The sequence below is a fragment of the Drosophila melanogaster genome, chromosome 3R, assembly GCF_000001215.4.
Source record: "Drosophila melanogaster chromosome 3R".
NCBI classification, from domain to species: Eukaryota; Metazoa; Arthropoda; class Insecta; order Diptera; family Drosophilidae; genus Drosophila; species Drosophila melanogaster.
Genome location: NT_033777.3, coordinates 13,440,822 through 13,466,315, shown reverse-complemented (window position 1 = coordinate 13,466,315; position 25,494 = coordinate 13,440,822). Strand labels below are relative to the sequence as shown.

The following is a 25,494-nucleotide window of genomic DNA, read 5'->3' as shown; positions in this document are numbered from 1 at the left end:
CTTCTTGTTGCGGAATTGACGCGCACCAATACACGGACACTGTGCTCCGTTACGCATATGAGGGCGATCTCTTACACACACACAGGCCCGCACACACACACACACTCGCATCGGAAGACACACACAGGGAGAGTAATGAATTGATGGTTATTTTCAAAAATCCAACGACTGTCCGCGCGATCACTGCACAAATCAGTTGTGGAATCGCCCTCGAGCGGCAATGTTCTCCGCGTTCTCGAACTCGGACCTCAGATCTTGGACTCCCGAAAGCCCAGTGAAATCTATGTATATCTATGCAACATCAACTGAGGCATAGTCGAAATCGGTACTTCGCACAATCTAGCTCGAGTCGGTTCGAGTTGCTCATCAATTAAAATTCCATATTAGTATGCACGAAAATATATATGTTTTGAGATCGACGACTACTGGTCAATTCTCCGTTCGGGGTTAAGACCCTACCCAAGGCGCGATAATCGCAATCAAAGTTCTCGTCGCCGAGCGGCCACCACAGCAACATCCACAGCAACAACATCAGCGATGAGACTTTCCGGCGAGTGGGGATCTCTATCTCACACCCACTCCCTTGCTTGGAATCACCAGAAAGCTAAAGTATGTATGCGATAAACGAATATGCTCTACATAATTCACTTTATTTCAGCATGAAAACAATTCAGTACATTTTAAGGTTAAGGAAGCCAAAAACAACTCTTTGAAGAAAAAATAGGAGGGAGAAATATTAGAATCGATGGTGTGTAAAAAGAGAGTTAAATAAGTTTTTTCTTAGAAATTCTATAAAAATAAAGCTGCAATTAAAATGCAACTTAAGCTATAAACTATCTCATTGACTAATCTAGGTGATTTGAAAAAATTCCATTTAATTAGTAATGTTTTTTCTCGTAAATAGCATCTTAAGTGATTATATTTCACGCCATTAAGCTTCAATCATATCAAATCAAGTTTCACTCAAATCTCTGCACAAATCGTGAAATGGGAAAATCTAATAGACCAAATCAAAATGTTCTGCGATGACAAAAGCCGTAGTTAATGCCAATCAGGAAATGCAACAGATTTTCCACGACGGCCGTTGCCTTAGCTGTTGCTAAATCGGACTCAAATAACTAAGTGTTATTGTGCTCTGATTAATCTATGTATATTCTAATTTAGCTGATGAATGCATTCAGCCCATCCAACCATTTGCTGTGCATCTTGGGCTGACAAATTGTTGTATTGTCGTATTCTGGCTCCTCTGCTTTTCTGACAAGTACTTGACGCTTTTGCCCCGGCAGCAGTGGCAATCATAATCGGGCAATGCGGCAACAATAAGACTCTGTGGCAGGCATCGCATTGTATGTAGTTTCATTCGTTTTATTCGTTTAAATTCAATTGACTTTGAATGCTCCAGCAATGAAGGCAGCAGCGAAATAAAAACACAAACACTCAGTCACACAGCCATACCAGCCACATCGTTGTCGTCTGTCATGGAGCAATTTTGAACGCTGCCGGCGAATACGGGCATCGGGCATTGGGCATCGGGCAACGGAAAACGAATGAGGGTCAATTAAGCCAATTTAAATTTAATAAACTTATGTATTATGTGCAAGAGGTTACTAGCCGTACACGACTTGCAATGATACACATCTACATGCAGACGGACTGCGAGGAGGGAGGGTCGGGAAATTGAACAGGAATTGTAGAGAAATATTTATATTTTTTTGGGGGAGGAAAACATTTTGATGAGACAGCTGCCACAGAAGGTTAAGTATCTCGTACAGATATTAATAACTCAGAAACTAAACGATTAAGTGCATAGTTCAGAACACAATAACCTTACCGAGCGGATGGAGGCATCTTTGAGCTGTCACTTGTGACAGTGATCCAGAGAAAGTACTTTCGCACTAATTGATTTATCATTGCAGAACATGGGGCCACGGAACCCGGAGAATATCTCGAGATCAAGGGTGAATATTGGATGTTAAAACTAGATGTACAGTGTGCCGCCTACTTACCAAGTTCGCTTTCCTAAGTACTAGTGCCGCAGGAGTTAGGTTCGTGTCCGCAATACCTCCTGCTGCCCAAGTGCTTATTAAAGCGGCGAGTTGCCCAGCAAAAGAATACACGCTGCTCAGTGTTTCGATTCCATTTAGTTATAATTTAATTGTATTTAATATTTCTCCTAATAGTTACAAAAACTAGGCTTGACAAATTATACTAATCTTTGCGTTTTACCGTTCGTAGCGCACAAGTATCGCCTGCCGCCGCATATATTTCGGGATTAAGTGGCAGCAATTCTCTAAGATACATACACTTTTTTATTCAGATACATATACTATCCTCAAGCTGTAAGGTGCCCGCTCCAGGGAAGAAACGCCACTGTAACCTCAGTCTGAGTTTAGAATTCAGGACTGAGGGTTTCAAGTGCCAAAGTGCGAGGCTCTGGAAGGGACACACACCCTTCGGATCGCTCCGAAGATTTTGTACATATGTTGCGGCATTGCAATTGTTCTATAAATGCTTAATTTAATCCTAGATGGGGGCAACACAACGTACATCGGAGCGAACGGCACATTTCGTCCTCACAATAAATTATGAACTATATACAGTTGCCGGTTCGGAGCGGTTAGACAATTTCAAATTACAGGGAGAATCTCAGAAAACCGGAGTGGAGGAGTGCCAGAGTACCGGACCACCGGAGCAACGGAATTCCGGAATACCGGAGTGCCGGAGAGTTCCGGCCTTCTGTATAATCATGTATGTACATATCGCTTAGACCGCTAATTAGGACTACTTAGGTCTAGTTAAATACACGTATGTGGTAGCTACACTTAAACACTCGAGTTAATCGAAACGAAAATCAATAGGTAATACTTTCATAGAGGATATGGACATGATATTCTCACAAATGCGACTCCCGCAGTACTCTGCCGGGAACTCTGGAAGAGTGCAGGTCCTGTTCAGATTAAATGGATATATATTCGTTTATTGGTATACTAAATATGGCGTAAATTAGTTGCAATCGGCCTGCTCAAGTTTGCTTATGTTTCTTGCATTTTTTGCGCACAACAATGATCTCGGGTTAGCTTAGCGAGCGTTAGGATGTCGGCGATATGTTAAGTTGACAGCGTTTGTTTTTCGGAATAGGATAGGGTATGGATCTGGGTTCCAGGATATCGGGATTTCGGATATTGGATATTGGATATGGGTGTGTGGGTGAAACGTTAAACGATATGTTCTTTAGAAGTAGTTTCGTTTACTGCTCTCTCTCTCTCTCTCTCCACGAGAATATATTCCTTATCTGGCTTGGCTTAATTACAACAACAGATGACAACGATTATTTACAAAACGAGTGTATTGCAGTTACACTTTTGGCATTGCATTAAGTACACAAGATGCTTACGAGCTAGGAGAAGTCTTTCCTCAAACCATGCGAATAAATACGTCTAGCTGCTAGGATATTATTCGATACGATGCGGTACGATACTCATGTATTAATACATTTGCCACTCTATATCATTTGGTTTTTTGTACACTCAGAAGTAAGTATGGGTGTGGTAGCTTTATATACAACTTTCCTGTATGCGATTCGAGGTGGTGACGATCTCTGGACCGGTGCGAAATCGGTACTCGCTCAACGACGACGTCACCGACGGATTGTTCGGACTCAGCAGACTGACCTCCATGGGCTGGGGCGTCAGGTGGTACGAGGACGTGGGCGTCGAGGTGCTCACACTATAGTTCAGCGAACCCAACGGCGGACTGCAGGTGGTGATGCCCTTTTTGTTCAGTGTAGCATAGCTCTGTATGGAGTGCGATTTTTGGAGGGGAGAAGAATGCATGAGAGGAAAGCCCCGAAAGGAACACCATGAGGTAATGTATGATATAACCATCACCGAAAGCCTTAAGCATAAGCTGTCAAAATATCGAAATCAAAGTTATCAGACTCTATGAACACATATCAGATTGTTTTTTTTTTTAGGAATATTTCATAGATATTAGTTTTTTTGTGATTTTTGATATTAACCAAAAGAGAAAACGATTATTTCGATAACTTTATCGACATTTTTCCAGCTTTAATTCTAGATTTTAATACTCACGATTTGCTTGCTGGGCCGGAAGGTGTAGTGCAGCACCTCGTTCCCGGAGCTGCTCATCAGCCCGATGCTGGACAGACCCTCTGCCGCACCCATGCCCACGTCACTGCCACCCTTCGTGAGCTCCGTTTCCCGGAGGTAATCGCGCTGCATCAGGCGATTCGAAGGGCTTGCAAATCCTGGCGGGGACACCAGGCTTTTCAGCGGACGTTTTTCTGCAAATGCGTTAATTAAGGACACTGATGATTACTTGCAACGAAGTTGCTGGTACTCTAATAGAATTCGTTTAGATATGGATTAGTTCACAAGAATTAAATATTTTTTTAAAGGAAAAATTCTTTTGCAAGATTTAGTGAATACACTATTTAATTTTTTAACTAAAAGGTTATTATTCCCGTGGAGATCCAGCAAGCAGTTATGGGTACTCACCATACTGATTTGGTATAACATCGGGATCGGTGTCGTCTATATCGGCCTGATCGGCCATGGGACTGTGCCGGTTCCTTGCATTTGAGCGGAGTGTATCGCCAGGCATGGCCACTAGGCCAATGGGCGAACTGCCCTTAATCCCGCCATCAAGGCCCACTCCCACGCCTCCACCGCCCACATCCCCGAGAGCGCCGCAGTCGACCGCGTTGCGACCATCACAGTTGAGGGGCAGGAGGCTGTGGTGCGGCTGATGGTTGCCGGATCCGTCCGTCTGAACGCCCGGATGCAACGGGTCCAGCTGGCAGTCCGCCGGAATCGTGAGCTGCGTGTGCTTGGCCACCTTCAGATTGCTGTCGCTGCGCCTGCAATTTAAATGGGGCCATTAGAGCAAAGCCGCAGCCATTAGCCATTAGCTTAGTTTTGGTGTCCGTACCGATTGGAAATCCTTCGGTAGATGGCTGCCAGCATGATGCAGAAGATGGCGAACAGCAGGCCGCAGAAAAGGGTCAGACCCGCCAGAAATGGGGAGAGGGGCATCGAGAGGCCGGTCGAGGCACCTGCGAAATGCCGCAAATAAATTATTACCACATAATTCCCAATTACTTGGGTTCTTGGGCCCCAACCGCAACTCACCTGTGAACTTGGCCACGCCCTTGAAATTGATGTCGTCGATTATGGTGGGCTCCGAACGACCTTTGGCATTTACGGCGAATATCACCATGCGATAGGTAGCCGCCTGGTCTAGGTTGTCTATCACAAAGGTCACCGGTGTATGCTAAATAATTTCGGGTAGAAGAAAAACCAACAAAACAAAAATTATAATTACTTTCAGAAGAAGTTTAAAAACGCAAAAATCCTTATAAATTTCTCTGAACTTCTCCTCCTGTTTACTCGAACTTTAATGTTTACTGAACTTACAAAACGTAACATCCAAATTCGGTAAAAAATAAAAATAAAAAGCGTCCATTGAATTCTAACTCTAATTTAAAGGAGGAGGAGGAGGAACTTATCTGGATAGAAAAACATCTAACCACTAGGAATATATTCAAATGATGCTAATAATTTACTGCAAGTCTAACCCACATTAGCTTTTAATCTCGCAAAATCCAACAAAATAATTTATTCACGGTGTTACAAATTATATTATTTTTTGGCAACTTAAAAATGTAAGCGCAGAGCCCCAAAGTATACAATATTACCATCCGCTTATCTCCTGCTGTTCTGAACACTGCGAGGCAATTAATTACTTTAAACCCCCATTGATTAGAGTAAGTCGCCGATAAAGTTGTTTAATGGATTCGCTGGGTAATTAAGATTCCCGTGCTTATTAACCCAATTCTGAAGCTTACCGAAACCGTGATGTTTCTGGCCAGACGCAACGTGTTCAGTTCGACCAGCTCCAGCATGAATCCCTGCGGAAGACCTCCATCGAATCCCTCCAGGCAGTCTACTTGCAGTGAGTCCACCGACTGATTGGTCACCGAGCAGTTCTGCAGTGGAAACGGCCGACCTGCGGATAGAGTTACGTCCACCCCGATTAACTGGGATAATGCTGGTGATGAAGATGATGGTGCTGTTGGGTGCTTACCGGCTGCCACAATTTGAAACACGCAGGGACTCTTCTGCGTGCCAATGGAGTTCTTGGCCCAGCATGAAATCGTGCCGTAATCGAGGTCCGTGCTGGGTGTGTAGTTTAATCGCGACATGCCGGTCTTAAAGGATATAGATACACAGGTAGTTAGTTAGCACTTTCAGAGTGGCTGTCCTTCAGACAATTCTACCTCGCTGGAGTGCAGGCGAGCTGGCAGCTCCGTCTGCTCGCCTGACGAATTGAAGGTCCACTGGAAGGAGTCCGCCGGCGGCGAGGAGTCCACTTCACACTTCAGGGGCAGGGTCTCGTGCTTGAGAGCGCCCAGCAGCTCCTCGTGGTCCGTGGCACAAATCGGGGCATCTATCGAAGTCAAGTGGGAAATTAGAGCGCTTATTGAAATATTTAACGGCCATCAAAAGGATCGAACGACATGACAATGCAGCTTAGCAATGCACTTAAAACATTGGGGGTCAATCAAGAAGGAAAAATAGAATTTAATTGGATTTTTAAGCGAATCAAACCTTATTTTATAAAATTAGTTTTCAAGTTTTCGTTTTGTTTTCTGTTTTTTTTTCTTTAAAATATATCAACAAAACCAAATGAATAATGTAAGAAATTAAATTAAGCCCTGCTAACTAACAAGCCATAAGAATCTTTTTCCTTATGTGCGCCGTCGTAATAACTAAACTGCTTTTTGCCTGTAATAGACCTTAAACGGCCTGAATTAATACCGAATTTCGAATTTGGCTGGCGCATTTTGGGCATGGCGATGCCTAAGCCAGGGGGCAGAATCCCACCCATCCTATGGTCATTTGGAATATCACTCGGTGCCAGAGTCAGATTCAGAGAATTCCGAGGAGGAGGCCGGGCAAGTGCCAAGGCAATGCATTCATTGCGCCATAATCTTGGTCATTAACGTGAGTCGTAAGGGCTGCGGGCTGGGGATTCTGGGGGCGAATGGTTATGTGCAGGGTACTGGGGCCGACACACCTACTCTGTCTTTGTTCTTGGCTTTCGGCCAAAATATAACACTGAGCCCCGTACTCTAAATACATTAAGAGCCATTCAAACTCAAGGATTAAATTGGAAATTACAGAGACGTTAGTTCAAAGCCAAACTTGGCTAACTTCGATGGAAGCCCAGGGGCGTAGAGGGTGCCGTTTCGGATGGGGACGGTTGGGATTTGGATGCGATTTACTTACAGCGTATGCGCAATGTGACCGGATTACTGGGGCCCTTGCCCTCCGAGTTGACAGCCAGGCAGGTGTAGTCGCCGGCCGAGGCACGTGAGACGCTCTGCAGGACCAGCGACTGATCCGACAGGATGACACCAGCGGATATGTTGTGCTGCAGCTCCTTGCCCTGCACAGGAACAAAAAAGAGAGGAAAGACACGTAAGCCATTCAGCGTTGTCATATACAGTAATAAAACATCTAACCCACAGGGCGTATGAACGATATAAGACTAGTTTTTTGAGCATGGCTCTGGTAAAGTGTTAATTTATGGAAACTGAGTTTTGAATATTCAAATTGTTTATATCACACCATTTTTTATGGCAAACTATAATTAGCACTTTGAATACTAGTAATGTAGTACCTTGAATGTATCTTAAATGTGAAATTTCAATTTGAAAACTTATTTTCTGTTTGCACTTTCTTGCAGTGACTGAAGTATTTGACACCCATTATTCAGGGACATGCTTACGTTATGGAACCAGGACATCTTGTACGGCTTCGGGTTCGCCAGCACAATGCACTCGAAGTACGCATCATCGCCCTCCTTGATGTCGTCGGGATTCAGCGAGGAGCCAATCTTGAGCGTGGTGGTCGGCTGGTCTGTGGACACATGGGAGAAACGATTTTTTTGCAATTAGACTCTACCCGCTCTTAGAATTTGCCGCATCTTTTGCTTACAATGGACAATGAGTCGCCATTTGTCCTCGATGGCGCTGCCGTCGATGAATTGATTTTCTGCCCGACATGTTAAATATTTGCCATCGTCCTCGCGTCCGGGCGTAAACGTCAGTATACTTAGAGATTGATTATCGGGTTCATTAAACTAAAAAAGAAACGCAAACAGAGTCCATTAGGAAATGAATAATGAAACGGAAGCGGACCGAAAGTAACCGAACGGAACGCAACGGAACGGAAAGTGAGAAAAGTAAAGAAAATCGTGCCAAGGCCACGGCGAAACCCGGCGAAAATGGAAAGGAAATTTGTGGCAATTATAAGCGACGCACACACTACACAATATTAATTTGTGTTTAATTAATGAGTTTGGGACTGAGCGCCTTCACGAGTCATTTACGAGTCGGGGCTTACATTCTTGGTTAGCTTCTTTAGCTGCTTGCTGCCTTTCCACCAGGTGATGAGCGCCGGCGGCTTCGATCCGGAACTCTTGCACTCCACGTCATAGGTGCGATCTGCAGACACGAATCGATCCTTGGTAAGTATATGCACGGCAATCGGTTTCACTGCAGAACAGAAGAGAACCATTATCATTAGCACTTAATTAGCATATTCACTTGCGGCATTCACTCACGATTCACGTCCAGGATGACCACCCGATTGTTGGGTGGCGTCAAGTTCGTGTTGCTGGCCACGCACATTAGCCGGGAATTGAGGTGCTGCCTGCCCACATTTGGGTACGACAGGTGGTTAATGGTCTTGCCATCGGGCCGCTGCTCGAAGGACTCGTCAATCGCCGTGTTGTCCAAGTACCAGGTGACATTAGGTCGCGGCCGACCTGAAATTTGTTGGGGTCAATAAATAATGGACGCAGATAAATGAATTATTTACCCAGAAAAAGGTTAAAAAATATAAAATGAAAATCTTAAAGCAAGAACAAGCTGTCTTTAAGCACGATAATTATTTCTGCCATCATTAAAATATCAACCCATTTGCCTAAATTTTATAGGAACGAACAACCGAAACATGCTAAAGTTTAGTTCCGTACTTTTTGCTAAAACAACCCTTTTCAAGTGCATTTTTATGTAATTTGGCTTAAAACCAACATTGGAGACAGTTGACATTGTTTACAAATTTGTCCTGTCCATGCATAGACGTCGTACTTTTTAATTCCAACAAAATCGCTTACCTCCTGAAACTTCGCAGGACAGGACGATGTCGTTGCCCTCACTGAAGGACTCCACATTTCCGGCCTTCTCGTGCCTGTTTTGGCCATAGATTACGGGTCTGTCCGGCGGGACGATGACGGTGAGGTTGATCTTAAGATTCCGGGTGGGCGAGTTGCGGAAGTCGACGCGACACCGATAGACACCTTCGTCCTCGATCCGGATGTTGTCGATCTTCAGCTGGGCGGGATGGGTGGTGCTGCTGAAGTGGGCGCGGGTGCCGAATGCCGTGGGCGATGACCACAAACGCGCCTGTCCAAACTGCCGGCCCCGCACATCGAAACTTTAATTGGAGATGTTTCAACGATAATTATATTAAATCAGAACATAATATAATTTGATCAAAAAACAAAAGTTACTTATTAACCAATTTATTGGATGTAATTAATAAAACCATTGGGTAAAATGTCTGTGCTTCCGTTTGCCACCAAATTGGTTGGTCTGAGTTTTGGAATTGCTGCGAAATTCTAACGAAAGTGTTTTTATGGCGCACGTCTATATCTTTGTACATTTATTTTATGGTAGATACCCCCACCCTCCTCTGACTGCTTTTAAAAGTGCATTGCAGGGATAAATCACAAAAACACATTGTTTACACAATATCAAATTATGCCCCAGGGTTAGCTCTTTGTGCTTTTTACGGGTATAGTACAATGAACTTCTTTGATTTATCATGCATTTGAATTAGCTGTTCAAATAACCATTTTTTCTTTTTCAATTAATTAATATTAACCTGTTTACTTAAACATATACGATAACTTTCAGTTTAAAATTTAAATCTTACTGTAATCTCGAACTTACTTGTAGATGGGTTCGCCATCGCCCTCGCGGAACCACAGGACCATATAGACGGCGTCGTCCCGCTCCTGCGGCGAAATATCGCAGGGCAGCATCGCCTGTCGTCCAAGGACACCCTGCACAGTGGTGAGTGGAACCGGTCGGTCCAGATTCTGCATGAGTTCATCCTGTTCTACGTATGTACTGCACACCTGGCTGATCCCAGACAGCATGAGCAGGGGAAGGAGCAACTGCCTCCAGACATTCGGACTGGGGAATGGATGGGGCGCAGTGGGCTTTTTCCGACAGCAGGGCTCCCGATCCTCCAGCTCCTCCCTTTCAATCAGTCGGCAAACTACTTGGTATGTCTCCTCGTGATGCATGATTTTCGCTTTCTCGTTTACTCAAACTAATCGCTTGCTAAGACTCCCTTCTTTGACCTTTATCATAGCCTTTGATAGATTATCGCAGTTTCATCCATGATGCGAAGTTTGTGGGCGAGCAAGGGGATTCGTTGTCCTTCAGCTGCACAATGCAATAATTCAAGTCATAAGTTATTTTACTAATAGATGAAAATCACATGCTTATTCATTTTCTAATAACATTAGTTGATATGAATAAATTTAGTGGCTTGAGTACATATATCGCGCACTATTTAGGTTTTCATATTAATCATTATTATTTATTTTTTTTTTGCTAGCAATAAAAAAATTTTACTTTAACAATTATTTAAAAAATTCCAAGCTGTCACTAATGAATGTAATAAAGTTAGAAAACCAATAAAATGAAATACATAGTTCGATGACAATACTGAAAATATTCCCCTTCCAGTGAATAGAAAAGTAAATATTCACCAATTTTAGGAATCATTTAAATTTAAACGTGCTATCTTGTGGCCTTTGTGAATAATTGGAACGTATTATATTTGTGGAACAGATAGCATAAGGTCTTTTACCTTCAACTCCATTTACCATCAATGAAGCTCGAACATTTCAAATATTCCTGTGAGGAAAAGCAATTAAGATATGAATCGTAGCACTAATAAGCCCCAATTCGAGCACTCAATTTGCAATGAAAATGTTTTACGATGCATTCAAAGAGGTTACCATATGCAAAAGACTATTAGAACGATCAAAATGATTGGTAAACTTTATTTGGTCAGCTTCAAGGGCATAAATTTAAATAATTTTTTGTTAAACGTGCCTTTTGTCTGCCGGAGCACAATTAATAACCGATGTCAATTCCATTCATCTCGCCAATAAATCAAATGTGTTTAAGAGAACAATGCGTTCTGGGATCAAAACGTCCCACTCATTTTCGCGATTTTATGGAGTCTCTTTAGAAAGTCAGTTAAGTGTAACTAACAGCTTTATGGAGGTAATCACGGCAAATGTCTGCTCCTAGAAATACCTATTCATACCTCATCCGAAGAATGGGGCTCTTAGCTCATGACCAGGTTGGAATTCATGACGCACTTGCGGTCAACTCACTCAATTTGCGGCGCTGTATGTCAACGTAATATCTTTAAAAATGTGAAGTCATTTGTTTGGGACATGGCTGACATTGCCAAAAACCGAAAATCAAAACTGACAGGGCGAGAAAAGTGAAGTGAGCTGTGCGGATTGTGGCCAAGAAAGTCTGGAACTGATTGGCCCGACAGTTGGAGTCGTAAAAGATGATGATGCTGATGGCTAGAATGTCAGGCATATGGCCAAGATGCCCCCTTTTACGGCTAAGATTGCCCTCAACGATAACAAAGGGTAAAGAGTTATGGGTATATCTTCAACAAATATCCGAGATTCCAGACAAGTGGCATAGCTCATGCTCATATGTCCACTCAAAGTTATGGGCCTAATGCCCCTTTATGGCCATTTAATGTTATAACTTAATTAATTATTACGATATTCCTTTTTGCCCAGGTCGAAAAGAAGAGCTGCTCATAAATATGCCGTCCGCAATTTGCCTATGAATGTGGTAGACAAACACTTGGCCCAGAGACTTGAGATTCAAGACGGTTATGATAGGGATAGCTTACAAAGATACCCTGAACCGAGGTCTAATGACTATTTCATCAAATTCATAGATATATTAGAAACTATAGCAAGCAATAAAAATATTCAAAAATTAAATTGAAATACAATCATATCAATCAAGTGCCTATTAATTACATGTATCTTTTAAATCACCAAACTACCTTTATTTTGATGGATTTCCAAGGGTATTTTTGGGCCCCGTTTTGGCCCTTTTAGTTCTGCCTTTGTTAGCCACTTTTGGTCATTTCCAACAAAATATTTTGAATGCTGACAAACTGACCCCACCAAAGAGAACCGGTTATCTCGACGAACTTGAATTCTTCGCTATTTAAAATTCATTAGCTTTTATCTCTTTTTATTGCCACATAGAATAAACAATAGATGCGTTGATTTATTAATTATTTATCTCGTTTTTACTTTACAAATAATGAAATAATATTTCCAGCTCACAAAAAGCATTTGTAAAGCAAACAAAGTGCTTTTCCGATTGTTTGGCCGAAGGTGTCGCATTCAAATTTGAAAGACCGATCAACTTATCTAAGCTCCAATCGTAAACAAGAATTTGGTTGTACACCTGTAATTTCAATTTCCTGTCTGCTGGCTGCCACTTAAAGTCGCTAAGCGATTTCTAATGGAAGCAATTAAAACGTCAGCCCCCGCCAAATATATTACCCTTTCTCCCAGCGGAGAATCCGCAGAAGTCGTAAACTTGATTTCCTATGCACTCAAATCGGTGGCCCCATGGGCGCTTTGTTCGCACATGGAGGTGCGAATTTTTCAGCCTGAAAGCAGATCAACGATATTTGCATACTCCAACAAACTAAAACTAGGGATGCCGTACGACTATCTGCGGGGAATTGGAGGTGTATGGGGGACTCGGACTCATCGTCGGCATTAATAAGTATAAATAACTCTTTGATGGGCAGCCGGTCGTGAGCTGGCCGGCGACTTTAGTTTGTTTAGTTTGCTGGCCATTTGTACAAAACACCTTTAGCTTCTACACGAAATATGACAAGAAATCAACCGAAACCGGTTTCGGCGTTCGATGTAATGTGATTTTTGTGAGAAATAGCCAGAAAAAAGCCCCACACTGGAAAAAATATTGTCCTAGGCTGACCAAGATATTATTTAAATAAAATGAGTACAACATATTTTATTTTGAAAACATTGCGGTAGCACAATGCTTATAAAGAAATGCTAATTCAATATGATGAAACGTATTCATTGGAATCTTCTTTTGAAAAATTCGTAAGCATTTCTAATCTTAAAATATGTGTTTTTCGACTTTTGACTTTATTACGATATAACTGGTTTCACATTATGGCTAAGCACACAATTGTTTTAATGGATTTCTGCTGTTGTACTAGACACGCTGACATTTAATAATTTTATAAGAAAAAACAATTATATTTCTTGCAGTGCATAGGAAAGCCGAGGAAAAGGCAGCAGTGTACGGATACGCCATGCTTGAAATGCTAAAAGATGTTTGTGAGCCCCGTTTGCTGGGTTGCCGATGTTGTCTCTGTTGCCGGTTGCTGTGGTGTTGCTAATTAAGATTACAGACATCGATACTTTTCGAAAAGCAGTGGCACGTACACATATGCTATAGCCTTTAGCCGCCCATATAGTATAACCCGATATGCGAGTAGCAAGATGGCCAGAAGCAAAGGCAAGGCAAGGCATCGGCTGATAGCCTCCCTAAAGTGCTACATCAACGCCGAGTGACAGCGATGAGGCTGTGGCTCCTGGCTTATTAATTATGTAGCTTAATTTGCGATTATGCAGATATGCATGAGCATAAATTTTGAGGGAAATAAGCAGCCAGATAACTCACCTGCTAATGTATGTGCATATATCCCGTCCGATTTCATTCAATATTCCATGTTGTTTTTATACTGCCCTGCTACAGTTTGCTTCGCGTTGTTTGATTTCGATTCGATTTCGACTATGCTTTTGGTTTGGTTTGGATTTGTTACTTTGTTTTATTTTGTTGGCCAGCTAGTTTTTTCTCTAATGAGCCGCAGACACGCCGTCTGAACGGATGAATCTGCGATGAAACCGAAAGAGATAGATGGTTAAGAAACCCGAACCTCTTAACGAACTTGAAACTCGCACAAAAACCAATTGCACTCTTAATTGGCCAAGATTTACGTTTCGCACCTCCCTTGGCAATTTAGTTTTGATTTCGTTAAGCTCACACTTCATTTACTATATATCCATACATATATATACATATATATGTATGCACTATCCGCACGTTTGTCATTGTGGCCAAGTGTAATCAAGTGCCGTGGAGGATCTCTCGAATCTGCTCTCGTTTTGACAACTATTACCATAACAAATCAGCGCGCCTGCCACTGACAGGGCCAATTGAACTGAACCGCGCACAGGGAGCGATGACAAAAAAATATTTACACGGCGCCCGACTATCGTAGGGCCGGGTTAAAGGGACATCTGATTGTGGAAGGTGTCTGGAGGGGAGTGGTTCAGGGATCAGGGGAAATGGCAACGAGTCACCAAACAACGACGCCCGTGCCGAGGCCATATCCTTGCAGCCTTGTAGTCCGTATTCCTTCTCTCTGTTTTTTTTTTTTTGTTGTATGCCACAGTCGTAAATTCCAATTATCGACGAACTCGAGGCACGGCACCGCAAACCGAGCAGCCAGCCCTTCCTTCGAGTGGAGTGGATCCGCTGAAGTGGTGGCAACTGGAGTTGGGAACTGGGGGAAGCGGAAGGGAGCTTGGAACCGAAGTGGAGCAATTTTCAAAGTCAGCCGCGGCAACGTTTGTTGCTATTTTAGTCTGCCGGGATTTTCATAAGATTTTTTCCGCTTTTATAAATATTTCTTTTTCCATGGCTAATCCTTGAGGTTTCAGACAGAGAATTCAGCCGCCCGTTGTTGTCGTGGTTTTTAACAAAATAATTTAAATACTTTTGCAGCAGTTCTTGGGGGCTTGGGGGAATGCAATTATATAAAGGCTTCGAACTATTTTACTCAAAAACTCAGCAATACGAAATTTGCTTTACGTTAATTGAATAAATTCCAATTTGGTAGGCAATATTTTACTGCATTACAAGTTTAAACCATGACCTTTTTCTTATGTTTTTTAAATTTATACTCAGCACTCAAAGTATTATGATAAACTTTAAAGGGTCATTGGAGTTAGTAAGCCACTGAGTAACTTTACAAGTTTAATTTTTCAATAGCTTTTAGCACATGTTTAAGTCAGAAATTAAGATTTCGTTTTTATTGAAGAGATTTTGGTAAATACAAGGCCCATTAGAGATTCGAGTGCTGTTGTAAACCGGTAAGATTTAATCCGACGATGCATTACCACTTGGCCAATGGTTGGGATTATACTTGGCTTGGCTCCTTGAGGCCACACACTTTTGCGATTGCTTGTATTCATTCATTAGGGGTATATTTGCATTTATCACTTTTGATGGTTTTTGGGGTTTATGATGGTTTTATTAAGCACTTGGCCACCAAATCCTGTATCCTGAGCACAATGCCAAACACCTCTTCTATGGCTACTCACACAGATACACCGCACTTGTGCGTTTGCAGAGCCGACTTCACTTGTGTGTGGGTGCGAATACGCGTTGGTGTGCGTTACGTTGCGAGTGTGTGAGTGTACGAGTGTGTCCGTGTTTCGGTGTGTGTGTGTGTATTTGTGCGAGGGAGCGCTTTAAATGGAAACCCTGGTGCGAACGGATTGGGCTACATTTCCACTTGGACCGCTCGCGTTTTCCGACAGCAACATGTGTACCGTTATAGCTTCGCGTATCTACTGGATACCCATCGTCGGAGTTCCACTCGTCGATGCGTTTTCCTCGCGACGTCTGCTTTGATTTGAGTTCGAAACTCGAAATTCGAATAGCCAGCCGAAGAGAAATGCCCGAAAGAGCGAGCCACACGAAACTTGGCATACGATATTCGGATCTTAACAGCGACCTATATCGTATGCGTATGCCTTTAGCCCTCCTGCTTTAAAAGCCACTACTAAAAGTGGTATTGACAAATTTCCTCTTCTTACGGGTCGCCAACAAAAGAACCCACCACCCACTTTCTGCTTATTTATGCGTAAAGATTGCCCCTCAATCCGGAGATATTCGCTGCGATGGGCGATAAAAGTTGTCGCTGTAAAAGTAATTAGAGCTAGACACGATTACACCATGTTCCATATCGGCAGCAGATACTCCCTGCTTAACAGATGAATAATCGTTTTGGCAAATATTCGCGGATGTTGTTGGGGGATTTCCACATTAAGTTAGGCCCAAGTATTAGGCCTGCTTGACTTGAAAGTTGTTGCCTAGATGATAGAAAAGCATTTTAAATTGCTATTCAGCGATGGCAAAACTTATGAAGATATTAAGAAACCTTTGTTTATTTATTGTCTATAAAATTGGACATCTAATTTTTTGTATGTAGTACATTAGCTTACTACAATTTGGTTTATAGCAACATTTTAAAATACACTTACAAAGGAAACTTAAACAAATTGTATTATAATCATTCTTCGATTTTTCCTAATAGTGTTTTTAACCTAAATACTTTATTTAAACGAGCATCTTTTAAAAGATTTTCTTCGAAAATGTTAAGAAAAGAAAATTCCAATTCGGATTTTGTTTTATTGTTTGAATGCAAACAGCGGTAAATGGATTATTTTTGTTTAAATTTGTACTTCCTGCATGCATCCGCTACATATTAAGAAAAATTACACCTTAGTACACAGCAAATTAAAGCCAAGTAAAATATTTTTCAAGCACTGGAAAATGAGGCCTGTCGGAAATGAGCCTTCGCGATGAATAATAATCCCCTAGACAGCCAATTGGAAATTAATTAAATCGAACAATATTTGCTCGCCTGAATTATTCACTTTTGCGGCACAACATTGCGCCTTAATTCAGATTCGACCAGAGCAGATGTTATTCATCATGCGAGTGCTGCTGCATTGTTGTTCTTTATCAAGTGATTGATGCGCAATATCCACACAATTTGATATGGAAAGGAAGTAGTAAAGAAGCGCCCGAGCAATTTGCGCCCGGCCAAAACCAAACCAAAAAGCCAGAGAAAAATCCCCGCCGAGTGCAGTCACCTGGGATTGGGGAATGGTGAATGGTGAATGGGGGATCGAACTCCATTGGGTGCCCGTGCCTGGCCTGGACTCGAATCGATTCCCCTCCCGTTTCTATGGAATCTGCGTCGGGTCGGTGCCGTGCTGGGCATTAAATCGTTAAAGTAACATATACAAATTAATGCAAACAAATACACGAGTGCCGCATGAAATGCATTCGACTCCCAGACATTTCTCTCCAATGACCTGACCGTTTGGTGGTGCTCCAGATCTTGTCAATAGTTACGACTTTCCGATGTGCCACGGAATGCTAAACAGATCAAAAGCCTGGCACGTGAATGCGCCGCGCCGCATCCCCCAAGATAAACCGACTCCCAAATATCCCGAAAAACCTGGACTGACAGCCACGAGGTGTGAGAATTCTCAAGTGAGATGGCAGTGCACTCAGCCCCAGTCGCCAGCACACCAGACTCCCACCACCGCCCACTCCCATAAGTCCTCTTCCAATACACTGGGGAAAAATAGTCAAAAATAACTAATTAGAAAAATGAAGCACTGGAAGAAAAGTATATTTCGATTGTCAGTCTTGCTAGCCCATAAATAAAAACCTTATTTGTGCTGTCATTGTGTTTGAAAGGATTTGAAATTAAGTGAAGTGAAGTTCATAAGCGTGGAAGTCTTAAACATAAAATTTCTAAGCAATTCCTAATCATAGGTACTATTATAATTGAAAGCATTTTCCTCGAGTGCACAAGTAGCAATCTGCTACCGTTGCCGCAGTCACATTTTCCACTTCCCACCGACTTGGCTTTTATTTTGGACTTAGCACCAGGGATTTGTGGCTATTTTTGGCACCGACTGAGAAAACTGGGAGTTGGACCATAAAATAGGTGTGGTCATATCATCAATAAATATTCCCTGACTGGCCCGCCGCTGCTGTTCAATAAAAAGAAGAGCAACGAGCAAATTAAGAAGAAATACAGGGAATGTTTAGAAATTGAACGGAGTTATGCGGGATGCAATGTAAAAATAGCGAGATATATCTGCGCCACGTAAACAAACCGCAGCAAGAGATACATCTGTGTGGCTAATGGATCGCGTGCTATGTGGGATGAAATAGAACTGAATAGATGGGACAGGAACAACTGCAAGCGATACTTGGGGGCGATTCCTTGGAAACTCGAGTCCATTGTGTATTGTGAGCTGTGAGCATTTCCACTCGCATTTGCATTTGCCGGGCATTCGTCATGGGTCTCATCAGCATCTGAGATACTCGCACTTCGGGGATATCTATGCAAAACTGGGCAGATGGAGAACTGGAGGCCGGGGGCAAAGGCAGCTCAGCTACTTCGGCTTAAGCGTTTAAAATCCCATTTCCACATGCCTTACATGTGTTTTACTCTCGGCTCCAACATTTATTATACCAATCGCTGGAGGAGTGTCTGCGACTTTGTGCTTCTGGCTAATTTACATACGAGCATGCCAAATGTTGGCTTTGTTTGCCGCGTCTCATCCGTCGTTTTTCGGCGTGTTTGCGCGTTGTATCTAACGAATTGCTAACGAATTGCTTGTCGAAGGCAGCAATTAATGGCAGCATCGCACCGATGACTTAATGACAACTTCCTAATAAAAGCCAAAGAATTTAATCAATTTATTAGGCTCTTACAAGCCAGATACATGCGATTATTTGGCCATTAAAATTAGCATATCAAAAGGAGCGGAGCACGGGCATGTAAGCCCAATTCAAGTCGAATTCGGTGGGAGGACAACCAATCTATAAACATGCAATCAATTAGCATGGAAATCACACGTTTGAATGAATTATGGAATCGTTGGAACTGCATACCCAATGAGTTCTTCGATTGGAGCTGACCTTGTAACTAGATCTCTGAGCTGTTTAAGGGTATCTGCATCTCGGCCCCATCCACATCCGCATCCGCATCCGCGATGTTGCCGTGCTGCGGCTCATTAGCGTTTATGCGGAATAGATTCCGCTTTCGCCAGGAGAGGATCCCGCCGAAATCTATACATCGCATCGATTTAACGCTCAAAACAAACGCACATGGAGCCCCAAGCTCCATGGCCGAATACGTGCTTAACTGTAACATTTCAATTTGCAATTTTCGACCCGCTGTCGGTCTGTCTGTCTATCAGACCGTTTGCCGGTAAATCCGTCTCTCATCTCAGCCCGTCTCCCATCCATATTTGTATACATCTATTCTGGGTTCTGGCCTGGTTTGTTTGTAGGTATGTCCGCTACGCACTTGCCACGCCCTGCATGCTAAAATGTTTTTCAAACATGCAAAGATCACTGCCACAAACGCAAACGCTCCTCCATTCACATAAATACGCGGTACACTGCAATAAACGAATGTATTCTATCAAATTCTTCCAAGTCATTAAGTTTAGTACACTTAAGCACGAATTTGATAAACTTAAATACAAGAATATGTATCAATATGGATCTTTAGCTCATAACTTTCTGAAAGCCGTAATGCCTGTATTTTCATTTATTTTCTTACATAACTAGTATAAAAGGTGTTACGAAAACTGCACTAAATACTTAAACAAAGAGTTTTAAATAACTTTAATAAAATCAAATAAACTTTTCTTCAAGTGTATCAAGCAAGCACGGAGTTAAAGCCCACTGGCCGCCACAGAAACCGAACCCTTTGACATTGTTTTGGTTTTTGTTCTGCGCTCGACCCGTGCGATATATAATCAGAATTCGTAGGCACGCATTATTGAATGAGTTTCCCCCACCAGCTGCCGCCCTCGAAAAAAGCGGAGAAAAAAGAATAACACCGATGTCGTGCCTTATATGAGATTCAGAATGGGAATGAGCGCTTGTATCCGAGTATCGTATCCCGTATCCATCGCCCGCTCAACGTATGCTCGGCAGATAAGATACTTTATTGACATTGCGTGTCTAAACACTTTACCGCTACGTTAGTTATTGTTCTTGTCGTTTTTGATTGCGATTGTGCGCTTTAAGCCTATTTGCATACTCATATTTCTTCATTCGGTGCGGCTGTGTGCGTGTTTCCAAACCACTCACGACCATGTGTATCTGCCAGATAGATTTGGAATAGTTTTAATCTGAGAAACACACTATTTATTAGAAATTGATTTCGGCAGGTGACACGAAAGTGGATTTATTTGTCTGATTGCACACATGTAGATTAGTGGATAGGAAGTGAGGCCTTTACCTCTGGGTGAAGTAACAGACAAAAAGGTATAAAGATACTTACTTAATTTAAATATATATTTTCAATAATGTCTTAATACTCTTCAACTTTATATTGTAACATTTTTAAATAAGAAAAGTTTTATATGGCGCCGTATTATATCTTGTTGGGAATTTGAATTGAACCCAAACTCCGGCAAAAGTTAACACCCAGATCAAAACTAATATCTTAATTGAGCTTACATTCAATCAGGTTTGGGGCTTTTTTAAGGGATTAAAATTTATGATCGCACTTCATCATTAAAGGGCTATGAAACGCAGAGCAGAGTAGGCAGATTATAAATTTATGGATCTCATTGATATGTATGAGACAAGTTTTGACATTCGCCTAGTTTCCGGTTATGTTTGATCTGTTTCAAAGCCAAATTAGGGCTTAATATGATCTAATTTGGCTTGTGGTTTCAGCGCTTCTTAATGGCGAGCGCGTTCATTCAATAAATTTTGGCACAATAGACAGTGTTTTGTGCCTATGACGTTTTCTTTTAGTCATAAATTACGTTGCTAAACAGAATCGGTCGCCAAAGAGAAAAAATCAGTGCCTCGCATAGGTGATGCAAGAAATAGTCAATGCAGATGGAAAGGAATGTAATGAATTATGGTACTATAAGTACACTTAGAGAAAACGGTAGGTGTGCAGTCCCCACTAATGACTGTTAAATTATTATTATTGTATTTATTATTGTTAATCTCTGTACATTTCAATGAAGTGAAATTCCATCTTTATTTCATACCATCTTATAGATTTTTTCTCGGCTGTGCAGATAATGGACCAATTGAGAGCGGGCATCCAACGAATGCCCACGTCAAGTGTCTGTCAGAGGCAATGAGGATGACGCAGTCGCCCCAAATCATTAATTTCAGAAAACGTGACTTTTTTGCCATATGTTGAATTCTAATTCCACTCATTAGGCGGCGCACAGGGTCTGCTGCCATTCTAAACATAACTTCAAAAAGGTGCAGACTGCACTTGTGACACGTTTCGTAATCTCTTGGCGGAAAGGCTTCTTTCGCTGGCATTTTCCATTTTCCATAAGCAGGCGACGGCGAACCGCAAACCACAAGCGCCACCGCATCCTCGAAGAAGCCCAGTTACAGATTCAGATGCAGCTAAAAAACAGAAACAGAGGCAGTAACATACACAGATACAGAAACTCACATGTGTATTTACAGATGCAAAGGCAAATACCTGCATCTAAGTACACCCTGCAAATGGGCGTGAGTGTTGGGGAGGGGGGCGTGGCAGGTGATGCTGGAGGACTCCTCAAGGAGATGCTATTTCCGCAGCGGAAGGTAGCACATTTGAACTCAGCCAGTGGCAAATCGAAGGGGGTTTCAGTGGACAATTTTCAAAATTCTACAATTAAAAAATAGTAATTAAATTAAAAAAGGTATATATGTAAATAGTGCTTCATTACAACTTCAATTTCTAGCTTATAAAGTAAATGAAATATGAGCTGTGTAAGAGTTCAGAGCTGTCGAATTTCTCAAGCCTGGCCACAAAAAATGTCGGCCTTAAAAAGGTCTTAATTGAGTTTTGGTCTTCTGGTTTCCATTTTCCCAGCTGTGAAATTCCGAGTGCTAAAGTCAGACCGCAATATCTATAAAATTAGCCAGATATTCGAATGGAAACCCCCCATTAGAATATTTTTGGTGTTCGCCCCTGCCACACAGCCAGAGCCACCTACCCACTTTTGTGCCCAGATCATGGGACAGAGTCTAATTAAAATAAGCTAGCTGCCAGCTTCGCCCAACTCGAGGCTAAGAAAGGTCGCGGATTAGTCCGACTTGGCTAGTTGCAGTTGGCATCGTTGCTGCATAGTTGCTGTTGCAAATTGCAAATGCAAATGCAGATGCAAACACGCTGCATAATTGGCCATTTCTGTGTGCAGTTGCCGCACATCGTTCTCAATCTTAATTAACAAATATACAAACGAATAAAAGTGCGAGCGCCAAAAAGGGAGGAACTCTTGGCTGGCTGAAGTTCTGGATCTGTACTATGTGGAGGATGAGGGAAAGACAAAAAAGCCCGCCACCATGCGACATAAAATGCAATTTACGACTTGTCATAAAGGGAGACCCGCCATATAGTAAATCATTTTTTATGTAGCCAAGAGTCGGGAGAGGACATCGCGACCATAAGTAGCTGGCCGGACTACTAAAAACGCGAATAAGCCACGGTTAGGCCGAACATAAAATCCTTTAGCACCTTTCGAATCCGAGTACCGACGATGAGGACGTGGTCGAGGACGAGGACGAGGACGAAGGGATTCGAATGGAATGGCTCACCGGCTAAACGCGAAATTTACACAATCAACAAATGACATAAAATTGTTGCCAAAGTGGCGCAAGAAAAGGAATAAATTGCATGACAAATTCCCAAGGCTCGGGTCCAACACGAATGATGAACGATGATTATAAGGCAAAAGGAAGCCAGCCAGATATAGACCCAATTTCAGAGGGTTTCGGAATGGATGGATGGATGGCGGGATGGATGGATGGATGGGAAGAGGCAAAAGGACAGGAGCGAAACAACATTTTAAGTCCTCGAATTCCAACATGTGGAGCAATAATAATAATTTTATTGTTTTAACAAAGGCAGCAGAAAGTTGTTTGAGCCACAGCTGAGCGGCTTTTAAAAACAAATCGCAAGGTGAGCACGGCCGGAGTCCCGGCTTCCTCATGGAAACGGAGGAAACAGTGGCAACAGTGGAAACCGTGGAGGCACGAAGGCATCCTGCGAAGCCAGGACCAGCAGGACCCCCAGGATAAGTGCCAGGCAAGCGGAAAGATACAGAGCATACCCGTGCATACATATAAAAGCGCTTTTTTGCCAACAACGCTGCAAAATGTCTAAAAAAAAAAGAGCGTCGGGTAAGAAAACAAATATAGCAATGCCAGGAGCAGGAGGATGAGGAGGAGGTGGAGGCTGGGGGCTGGGGGCAGGGGGCAGCCCCCTAATACGACCCACACACACACACATAACTCCACAACACGAAAACAAATAAAAATGGCGAAATAAAGCTGAATAAGATCTGTAGCGAAATATTTTTATTGCCATTTTGGCGACGTGGGTGGGATGTATCTGTATGAGCGCCTTTACGATATAAATATAAATATAAATAGGAGAAAGGTACGCCGGCTAAGGGTGAAGCACCAGCACCCAGCACCATAATTTACGCGGCCATAATTTGTCATTAAAATCTTCCCCAAATAATTTTATGTTGAAATGCAAATTTTAAATATACGACTCTTTTATGCGAACACAAATGCACAAATACCAACATATCGCCGTTTGGGTACGTAAATACAAATGGTTTCTATAAATTTCATCCAGATAGGAGCAGCAGCGGCAGCAGGTGAGGAATGGCTCCGGATTCCGGACTGCTAAGCCCGGGAGATTTCGATTGCCTTTGTGGCCTTTGATTTAGATGCATGCGATGCGGGTAATTGACTGGAACCATCCAAGATCCAGCCAATCTCCCATTCCCGTTCCCATTCCCATTCCCACTCCCAATCCCCTAATCCTGTCCAAGTCGTTCATTTGCGTAAATATGTGAGTGCGGCGCCGAGACTTGTAGATTGAATTTTTGCATTCGGAGAAGCCAATCCATCATCATACGGCTAGCTGCTAAATTGAATCAATTATGATTAAGCTGGCAAAACACAGAATTCAGTGGATCAGAAATGAGGATTGATTCTTATAATATACATTTGGGCAGGAAAATGTACTGGAAAATATTAAAGAGTATCTAATAATTCTAATATACTTCCTTAACATTCCCGTTTCTTCCCATCGGCAACCTAAGTCGACAATATACGTTTACTATTTCCTAGACACCACCAATGTCAATCCCATTTTCGAAATTTATTTCCAGACAATTGGCAAATCAATAACAAAGTTATATTCCGTTTACAGCCGTTTCAACTGACAATTGCCACACATGCTACACATTGTAAATATTTTATGCCACCCGGCAAATATTTAAAGAACTTCACACTCGTGATATGTGAACTCAACAGGGTGAGAGTCTTGTTTTATGGCGGACTGACGGGTGCCAAAAGCAACAATCTTTGTTACTACACTTGTGTTTAATCTTTATGGCGCCTCCAGACCCCAACCATCACCTAAAAACTGCTCGAGTTTCCTACCAGTTTGCTGAACTAAATCATAATCACGGAAAACGTTGGGTTGGCAAATGCTGCGTGTCATTTGAGAGCACACATCATAAAGCAGCAATTAAGACAATGTTCAAATCGTAAGCGTCAAAAATGTCATAGAAAATGCGTAGGACAATAAAAAGAAAAACACCCATAAAACTGTGCAGCAGACCCACAAAGTGAGATGATGTAGGTGAAGGTATGGTGTATGGGGTATGGGCATGGGTATGATGGGATCCCATCCTAACCGGGAGTCAAAGAAGAAACGTTGCCATCGCTCCACTGCTAATTGTCTGTCAAAATTCTATGCACAGTTACGGAGATGAGATAAGTGCGTAGTAACCGAGTTGAATGCACAAGATATCAGACGTCCTCCTTCAAAGGGAATGGAAAAAACGCAGCCAGGATGTTCTCCTTGGGCAAGACATTCGCCCAGAGGGAGTCCTGCAGGAGTCCTGCGTAGGATGTAATGAAAGAGCCACAAAGGAGAACAGTATTCTTTGATGAAAACGAGCGATGAAGGCTGGCATTTAAGTACGTGAATTGTCGAAAATGAGGCTTGATTTCACTAGTTCTATTTCCGGGAGGTTTAACGAAGTTCTTACAGTTGTTTTTATGATTTTTGACACCAGAAACAAGATCTTATACTTTTGACAACCATCATTTTTTGCAAGAAGTCCTGATGAAATCGATAAATATCTTGACAAAATGTCCTAATAAAAATAATGAACAACAGGACGGACCCAATAGCCCTTTAAAGAAATAACCCTTTGCTTTCCATTTCGAGGGCTTTCCCATTTAAGGATGCAATCATCCCTCGAAATCACAAGTTTCCATCGGAATCCAAACACTTTGCCATCAGATCGTCCCATCCTTTGCCTTGCCAATTTATGAAGTTTTATACTCGTGACTATTTACATTGGCTGAAACACTATCACCAAAAGCCAGGAGATGATGCT

General features: G+C 42.3%; 1 protein-coding gene, 1 long non-coding RNA gene and 3 other non-coding genes across 6 annotated transcripts; 4 read left to right on the top strand and 1 right to left on the bottom strand.

The window, feature by feature from the left end:
* Window positions 1-209: 209 nt before the first annotated feature.
* asRNA:CR46354 (antisense RNA:CR46354) lies at window positions 210-6,645 on the top strand. The gene is made up of 5 exons (NR_163205.1): window positions 210-609; window positions 659-772; window positions 1,094-1,958; window positions 2,528-3,864; window positions 4,066-6,645.
* asRNA:CR17025 (antisense RNA:CR17025) lies at window positions 210-10,805 on the top strand. The gene is made up of 3 exons (NR_048380.1): window positions 210-609; window positions 7,771-8,553; window positions 10,049-10,805.
* On the top strand, window positions 2,005-2,097 carry mir-252 (mir-252 stem loop). Its single transcript, NR_048381.1, has one exon. It is a non-coding gene; the product is annotated as a mir-252 precursor RNA (primary transcript).
* Window positions 2,132-15,726, bottom strand: side-IV (sidestep IV). 2 transcript variants are annotated; one of them, NM_001260157.1, is made up of 17 exons: window positions 15,388-15,726; window positions 13,886-14,098; window positions 10,043-10,543; window positions 9,205-9,524; window positions 8,650-8,853; window positions 8,430-8,581; window positions 8,022-8,166; window positions 7,813-7,943; window positions 7,311-7,470; window positions 6,299-6,468; window positions 6,106-6,229; window positions 5,867-6,027; window positions 5,151-5,292; window positions 4,951-5,074; window positions 4,518-4,879; window positions 4,092-4,303; window positions 2,132-3,794 (listed from the first exon to the last, which is right to left on the bottom strand). In NM_001260157.1, the coding sequence occupies exons 3-17, from the start codon at window positions 10,399-10,401 to the stop codon at window positions 3,555-3,557; spliced, it is 3,006 nt and encodes a 1,001-aa protein (NP_001247086.1). In that variant the 5' UTR covers window positions 10,402-10,543; window positions 13,886-14,098; window positions 15,388-15,726; the 3' UTR covers window positions 2,132-3,554. The 2 variants fall into 2 exon arrangements, with proteins under 2 accessions (NP_001247086.1, NP_001034052.2); NM_001038963.3 differs by having other exon boundaries at window positions 15,592-15,726.
* Window positions 15,727-22,239: 6,513 nt separating this feature from the next.
* Window positions 22,240-23,246, top strand: lncRNA:CR45679 (long non-coding RNA:CR45679). The gene has a single exon (NR_125156.1). It is a non-coding gene; the product is annotated as a long non-coding RNA:CR45679 (long non-coding RNA).
* The last annotated feature ends 2,248 nt before the right edge of the window (window positions 23,247-25,494 follow it).

Excerpts from the sequence above, each read along its gene's own strand:
- side-IV (NM_001260157.1), bottom strand. The coding sequence starts at position 10,401 with ATGCATCACGAGGAGACATACCAAGTAGTTTGCCGACTGATTGAAAGG. Across the intron at positions 8,854-9,204 it reads GTCCTGCGAAGTTTCAGGAG|GTCGGCCGCGACCTAATGTC; the intron begins GTAAGCGATTTT and ends AACAAATTTCAG. Across the intron at positions 7,471-7,812 it reads AGATGTCCTGGTTCCATAAC|GGCAAGGAGCTGCAGCACAA; the intron begins GTAAGCATGTCC and ends GTTCCTGTGCAG.